This window comes from Kryptolebias marmoratus, linkage group LG24, assembly GCF_001649575.2.
Source record: "Kryptolebias marmoratus isolate JLee-2015 linkage group LG24, ASM164957v2, whole genome shotgun sequence".
NCBI classification, from domain to species: domain Eukaryota; kingdom Metazoa; phylum Chordata; class Actinopteri; order Cyprinodontiformes; family Rivulidae; genus Kryptolebias; species Kryptolebias marmoratus.
In genome coordinates this window covers 8,920,395-8,928,109 of record NC_051453.1, presented here as the reverse complement: position 1 = coordinate 8,928,109, position 7,715 = coordinate 8,920,395, and the positions used below count along the sequence as shown (strand labels likewise).

Genomic DNA, 7,715 nt, shown 5'->3' with positions numbered 1-7,715 from the left:
TTGATATAAGCAGGTCTACATATTCCTGTTTGTAAATTACTGTCATTCACAAACACTCACTTATGTTCAAGAAAACCCAATGAAAGTTGGTTTTAACTGAGAAATAAAATGTCTTGTAGACTTTTATTTCACCAATGACGTCACAAGTTAAGAGTTGAACCCACTCTTTATTTGTTTCCTTTGAAAAAAAATCTATTTATTTCGTCAGAACAGATTTCTATGTACAGTCCAAAGCGAAGAGTTGTAAATAAGCGAGCTGAGATGTGACGGTGCTTTCAGAGGTAAAGCCCCCAAAAACAAAACGTGGTGTGGGTACAGCTTTTAGATACATTTTACTGTCAGGAATTTAGTGCAACAGAAGAGAAACAAAAAGGAAAATCTAAATCTTTTATAAGCACAGACACAAAAGTTTAAAACCATATTTTATGTTGTTTTTGTGTGTTTCTTTAAAAAAAGAAAAGGATCAGATTGTTGTACTCCTCCCTCCGTGTTTCTACACATAAGACACAAACTTGTTAACGTTGTGGGACCATGCACAGACATGTGGAATACATTAAAATATAAAAACAGTGAAAAAAAAAAAACAGGACTAATCTCGGGAGGCTTAGTCACTCATCTCCATGTCCTCCTGATGATGATCGTCACCATTCAGCTTGGATTTCTTGGAGCTGTGCACCTCCTCCCTCTCGGCCTCCTCCTGGCCTTTAGGAGATGTGACAGAATCTGAATCGCTCTTCCTCTCATCCTCTTCTCCCCCGCCCTTTTCACTGTCATAACCTTGCTCCTCCTCATCATAGTCCCGGGTCACCTGTAATGCAATTTATTCTGTTACTGAAAACCTTTTTGCATGCTTTTTGCAACGTCTCTACCATCCACATACCTTTACATCTCCTTTCTCGCTGTCAGACTTGCGCTCGCGCTCTCGATCACGCTCTTTGTCTTTGTCTTTATCTTTGTTCTTTTTCTTGCTGGGGGAGCGTTCTCGTACGTCTCTGCTACGGTCCCTGTCCTCCTTCCTGACCCTATCCCGATCCTTCTCACGCTCCTTGTCCTTCTTTTTTTCCTTCTTGTGGCTGTTGATTAAATAAATTAAACGTTTTAGTTGGGGGTTGTACTGCAGTTAGTGTAAAAGGACAAATGAAGTGAAAATAGAAAACTCACCGCCTTGGTGATGGAGACCTGGAAAGCTTTCTCCTGGGGGACCTGGAAGCAGTGCGACTACGCCTGTGCCTCCTAAAAGACAAACTTTGACTTTAGTTGTTGCTGTGATAAAAGCAGGTTGCTGCCTGCCATTCACCAAAGTAAAGACTAATAACAGCACTCACCGACTGATGCTTCGAGACCTCCTGGCACTGCTGTAGCTCTTAGGGGGCGTCTTGGACCTTTTCTTAGACTTTTCCTCCTTCCTCCGATCCCTGTTCAAACCACAAGCAAAAACAAATGAATTAGCACCTAGTCACAAATACAGGAAACAAAGTGTCATACTTTCAAGGAGCAAAAACATTTTTTACTACACGTTTGTCATGAATACAACTGGAAGTTGTTCTCTTCTGCAGGGATTAAAAGACCTTCAGTACATAAAGATCAGGAATGAAGAGGCAGACCTGGATCTACTCCGACGACTTCTATCCTGAGAGTGAGTCCTCCTCCTTCGAGGGCTTTTGGACCTCCGTTTACTTCTTGAAGTTCTTGAATGAGACCTACGCCGAGACCTGCTCCTTGAACGCCTGTTAAAAAAAAAAAAAAAAAAAGTTTTAAAATTCATAGTTTGTCTTAACAAAAGGGGAAATTAGTTCTGGCTTTAATTGTTAACACTTTTCTTTTACCTGTGTCTGGATCGAGACCTGGACCGTTTGCGCCGTGACCGCGAACGGGATCGGGAACGTTTGCGCTTCTCGTCTTTCTTATCTGGAAAACGTTAAAATGTTAGAAAGTCACATAACTACCAGATAGCAGACTTTATTCATTAAACAAAGTACTTTTATACAGCTGAATTCAAGATTTAATAAACAGGAAACAGCACTTTTTCTATAAACTATCATTAAAGTATCTACATTCAGGGTTAATATTTAAACACACATAATATCTTGGAAGATTGTGTTTTAAGGGAAAATCGTCTTGACTCTAAACTCACTTCCAGGTTCAATAGCATCTAAAATCAGAGACTGGGCCTCTCTGACTTTCTTCATGGTCTCTTCGATCTCCTTGTTGGAAGAATCTGGTTTTAGGGCAGAAGTCAAGCTCAGTCCAGTGGCTAATGGATTCAGTCTGCAAAAGTCAGCATTAAGATTCAGTTCAATAAAAGTTTAATGACTGGAAAGCAAACAGTGGCTATGATGAAGTGCAAGTTCTTACTTTGGATCCATAGACTGCATGAGCTTCAGGAAGTCTGCTGAAATGGCCTGAGAAAGAAACAACTTTCTTATTTATTTTCCATTATATACAATATAAAGCTGTAATTATAGCTGTAGTCTGTTCTCACCTGTTGGTTCATGTTAGATCCTACAATTCCCATGGCAGCCATTTGTTCTATGTTGAGAGCTCCGAGGCCTCCAAATGGTGTCGCTGTCATCTGAAATATTGCACATTTACTCTTTTAATATTCCGCAGAGCAAATTTTACTATTTTTCCCCTTTTCCTAACCCATAAATGGTTACTTGTAATGCAAATTCAGGATGAGAACTAACCGTTGCCAGAGGATTAGGTGTTGGAAGAAGACCTCCACCGGGCATCATTCCTGCCAAAGCGTTGGCTGGAGCCAGGAGCGACATGGCTTTAGATTCATCAGGAATAACTCCTGGAGAAATACACAAACATTTCAGTCCATGCTTGGAGAACACGCTGACAACACTTAGACAAGACTTGCAGACAAGTCACCTCAGTCTAACTACTCTGTAGTTAAAACTCAATTAAATCCACTTTTTGTCATGTCTGTAAATCTTGATGGCTGATTTGTTTTGTGAAAGTATAATTGTGGGATTAGCAGCTATGAGATCAAAAGTTACAATACACACTGTGGTCAACACTGCCAAGATTTGATCACCTGTACTTGTTTTTTAAGTCATGAACCAAACGTTAGCAAGCACAGCCAGTTGTCCCGTGGGATGTGCTCTCAAATTTCATTATGAACAAGCGACTCACGCCGGCTGCTTCGCTATAAAGCACACAAAAACATTGAGATACAGAAAACAAAGTTCATGATTTGGGTGTAGAGACAATTATACATTTCAACATCACTTACCACAACCTACAAGAAACAGAAAAGGTTCAGTCATGTTACCTTTTCCAGCCTTTTGTTGATCCCACAACAAAAACCACTTTGTACTGCTAACCAGATACTGCATTGCTTGGTTAGACAAAAACACTAAACAGTTTAAAAAAAACAATCTAAACTAAACAATCAAAGTCTATTGCCAGCAATGGTTGTGATAAAAATCATAAAATATATGCTTAAAGCTGATGAGAACAGGAAAATCTTATGAGATGATCATCCATAGCTGTGCAATCTGAAAACAGGCTATTTTTAATCTTTTATTTTTCAATTTTCAAAACAGAGAGAGAGAGAGAGAGAGAGAGAGAGAGAGAGACGCACACACACACGCCCACCTCGTCCACACAGACACACACACACTCAAAAAGACACTTGAGAAACAGGATAAGGCTGCAGAAGACAAAACTGTTGGTGGCATTTTCAGCTGGGCCTGGTAAATAGGGCTGGCTGAACCAGGAAAAAGAACTGTAAAACACAACAACAAAAGAAACACCACCGTTAAACATGAGTCACTCAGCTCATTCAGAGGCATGTGTGGCTCAGGCAGAGCCCTAAAACTAGCACTTCTAACGTTTATGGAAAAGCTGGTAATGCAAATGATAAATAAAACCCGTCTTTGGTAAATTCAGCATTTAAATGCCAAACAGTGTGTGCCTTTTCTGCTCCATAGCCACATGACATGTTCTTACAAACCTCCACATCATCCCACACCTTTAGATCCTGACCCAGCATGCACAGCTAACTTATTTATTTAGCATGCTTTCTGCTTGTTTAGAGGTGTCCTGAACACTTTTGTTCCATTTCTTTATCATACACCTACAGAACACCAATTTTAGATCCTGTATAAATATATAGTGGCTTTCCAACATCGTTGTGCAGAGATTTATTGGCCAGACGAAGTAAATTTGTTGTAGAAGCCAGTTTATTTTGGGTGTTTCCTTAACATATCTGCATTAAGATGGAAAAAGCCAGACTCAAAACGCCCTCACAGGTGTTTTCACTGATTGGCTGGACCTCTAGTCAAGACTGCACGGACCTCCGTGGCGATACACAGTAACATGTCACTCTCTGTTGGACCTGTCAGGGAGGGGTCAGGTCCATCGTGGTCCTAACTTACACCTAAAAGCAGATCTTATCTACCAGTGCATGAAATCATCTGTGAGTTTGTGCAGAACTTGGACTGTCATCATAGAAGACAAGTGTCAGTGTGGCTCAGTAACTTCAACGTGTACTCTTAATTTTGGTTATATAATACTTCTAGGCATAAATGCATTCTTATGCATGAGTTAGAAGAGCACAACACTTGTTAAAGGCTGGTGAGACAAAACTATGCTCTTTTTTATTTGTTTTACTTAGTTGCTGGATGCTGTTAAGTGTTGGCATTTTGCTGGAATTTATCAAAATTGGTTTAAGTCAATTTGGGGAATAGGTTGCAACAAAAACAAACAAAAAAAAAATCAGAAACTGTTCTTTTTAAAAAGAATAGGGCCAAATATGTCTCCAACAGATCTACCTCATCATATTCTGTTCATATTCAGTAGTAATAACATAGTAATTTTCAAAAAATAAAGAAAACATTGACATCATTTGAACTTGCACAGAAATGCTTAGCACCCTCTTCCCCACCCACAGATTTGAGCTGTGTAGCTAATTTAATTTCGAAGAAAAGTTGCCTTGAACAGAGAGAGAGAGAGAGAAAAAAAACGTTAATATTTTACAGCAGAACAAGAGAAAGAGAAGGGGCTTGCGAATCTGGTGCCATTATTTTTTCTAATCTCCTGATGGCAGCAGAAGACCACTTTCAGCCAGCAAGGAAGGGGCTCTCTGCAAATGACTTGTCCACTATGAAAACCACAACACAAATAACAGAGAGAGAGGTTTACAGCTAAATTGTAAGACATAGACACAAATGTACATTTCCCTGTTACATACCTAGAGATGCCAAGCACAGCAACGCTCAGCAAAAAGAAATTAAAATAAAAATCACAATGACTCAGACTCGAATAATGTTTGCAGTTCTATCCTGTACTGCCTACAAATGTGATGTATGCTCAGAAACAGCCACGTGAATGGCAAAGGGATAAAACAGACACCCACCTTCAGCAAAAGGGACCACGATCAAAGCTCTGTCCACAAAAACGGTGTTTGTCAGGTGCTGGGACACTCCCACCGACTCGGGCTCATGGAACTTTACAAAACAGACACGTGAAGTCACAGGCAAGGGAGAGTCACTGGAAGAAAATACAGATACGTTGTGCAAAGAATACAAACACAAACAAGCAACATATCCTCTCCAAGCTGACACTGCGTCCTCGGTCATAACTAATTTCCTCCTGGATTCCTGTTCTCTGCGTTCTTTTCTCAGCACAGCACACCATCCAGAGGGTTTTAAAAGCACCCTAAAAGTGAAACTGAAGTTATATTCACCAGACTGTGTTTGCACAAGGACTGCTGAGGGAAAAAAAAAGGTTTTATCACCAGGGATCATTATTAATTTTGCAACCGTCCCAAAGTGGTTACAGGTTCTGACCTGTGCAGCTCTGAATCATGACTATGTTGTTGCAAACCTTTTTTTTTAGGTTTTACTTTATTTTGAAGAGCTGACTGAGAACACTTTCCACCTGTGGAGTAACAAGGCATCATTTAATAGAAAAAAACAAAAACAAATACAATAATCCTACTTCCAGGGGTATATCCAGTGTTTTGACATGTTTAATAATTGACAAGCACATCAACAAATATGGTTCTGAGTCCAGGGTCAAAGAAAACAAATACTGATTTTGAGCTTTAATTTAAAGATTTGCTTGTCAATTTAACAATTTAGATGAGCAAATTGAATTGTTCCGCTCACACACCTGATTTAAAGAAGTTGCATGCCTCAACAGATGGATATCAATTTAGAAAAATGTTAATTAGCTATAAATTCAAACCAGGTGTGCTGAAGCAGGGAATCATAACACATGCAGGGAGGATCCAGCTTGGGAAATACTGATTTAACATGACATTTCAAAACTTAAAAAATATATAAGAAGCCGACTTGTTAACTGCAAGCTTTTGTTGCTACAAAATAGCAAAAGCACATCGCAAATCTATCCAAAAAAAGGGAAAACCCTATGTGTTTTTGGAACATGTACGTTGAGGGAACGTCTTAGACGCGGGCAAACATTAGCATTAGCACAACATTAGCATTTAGCATTAGCATACAGCGAGGTCTGTTCAGCGCTCCAGGCCTGAAGATACAGGGTATTATCGCTGGGTAAAGAAATCTTTATCCAGCAATAATACATGATACTCACTCAGGTGGAAACAGCTTGAGCTCCTCTATGGTTCCGAGGAATTCAAAAAGAGTCCTCATTTGTTCGGACGTTGTGCTCGGGGAGACATTTGTCACCTGAATGACGTGCGTGTTGGAGCTCATCTTCACAAGCGTCAATCAAGCTAGCAGCTAAGTTTAAAATTAAAACTCAAGCTGTTTTAGGTTTGCAGTGTAAAAACTATCTGGCGAATACAAAATATAGCATTTCTAGTTAGAAAGATGTGGATGTTGAAGAGCTGCCGAATGGCCGCAGCTGTCGTGACTTGTGAGGCTGCGCTGCCGCTTTCAGGTACCGATTTTTACCCTCGTAGTTGAGACCTTCTTGTGGCAGGCACAGTTTTTCCACTTTTGATCAAATAAAACAAAGGTGCAAATACACCAAGTTTGCGCACAAGGATCATTTGACTTGACATATACATAAAGCTATATAAACAAGATAAAACGAAAGATGAGCATCGGGTGACATTTCTGTTTTAAAAACTACGTGAATCATATTTCAAATAGCGCGTAAAGTAAACACTGTCACGTGATCTTGTTGCTAAATTGTTAGCTGGTGGCTTCTGCTGTTGATGTTCCTGTGCGTGTGTCTTCACCTCAAAATGACAAAACTGCTAAAGTATGAAAACACCACGCTGGTGGTAAGACGAGAGAGGTATGCACGAACGTGGAAGTAATTTACCCAGTAAATCTGCTCAAGTTTCTGCCTCGGTTTAGCAAATATCTAGGCGCAATGTTATTCGTCCGCTAGCTAACTTAGCAGATAGCATCCTCCTTACCAGGGCTATCAACAAGTTTCTACAGTAAATTAATCTGCTGTTCATAATATTGCACAGTTGTTTCGCTTCTGTTCAGTTAATTCAAGTGTTGTCAGGGCGGAAACCAATGAGTTTCGGGTAGCTTAATCCCCGCCGAAGAAGGTGGCGAGATTAGCAGCATTAAACTAATTTATTTCCAGCCTTTGCGCGTGTAATTTCATATTTTGTACATGATAACAACATAATTTTGCTGTAGTATAAAAGCACACAGACACAGGTCTACAGTCAAACCGTTTTCTTTGCACAAACCCACATGCAAATTGTCACGGCTTGCAAATTATATATATATATATATATATATATATATATATAT

At 39.7% G+C, this 7,715-nt stretch overlaps 2 protein-coding genes across 4 annotated transcripts in view; one reads left to right on the top strand and one right to left on the bottom strand.

Annotated features, from left to right (window-relative positions):
- Positions 1-147: 147 nt before the first annotated feature.
- Positions 148-6,881, bottom strand: LOC108234336 (serine/arginine-rich splicing factor 11). 2 transcript variants are annotated; one of them, XM_017413446.3, is made up of 12 exons: positions 6,568-6,881; positions 5,369-5,502; positions 2,688-2,797; positions 2,483-2,572; positions 2,356-2,402; positions 2,135-2,268; positions 1,827-1,908; positions 1,605-1,727; positions 1,326-1,415; positions 1,162-1,233; positions 881-1,073; positions 148-808 (listed from the first exon to the last, which is right to left on the bottom strand). In XM_017413446.3, the coding sequence occupies exons 1-12, from the start codon at positions 6,687-6,689 to the stop codon at positions 605-607; spliced, it is 1,401 nt and encodes a 466-aa protein (XP_017268935.1). In that variant the 5' UTR covers positions 6,690-6,881; the 3' UTR covers positions 148-604. The 2 variants fall into 2 exon arrangements, with proteins under 2 accessions (XP_017268935.1, XP_017268934.1); XM_017413445.3 differs by having other exon boundaries at positions 5,369-6,881.
- The window catches only part of xxylt1 (xyloside xylosyltransferase 1), a 21,284-nt gene continuing 20,424 nt past the window's right edge, over positions 6,856-7,715 (top strand). Inside the window, exon 1 of one of the 2 annotated variants that reach the window (XM_025005328.2) lies at positions 6,856-6,876. The gene's annotated coding sequence lies outside the window, so the exon portion shown is untranslated. Of the gene's footprint in view, positions 6,877-7,099; positions 7,240-7,715 lie in introns of those variants that run through there. The other variant, XM_017413575.3, reaches the window with a different exon arrangement.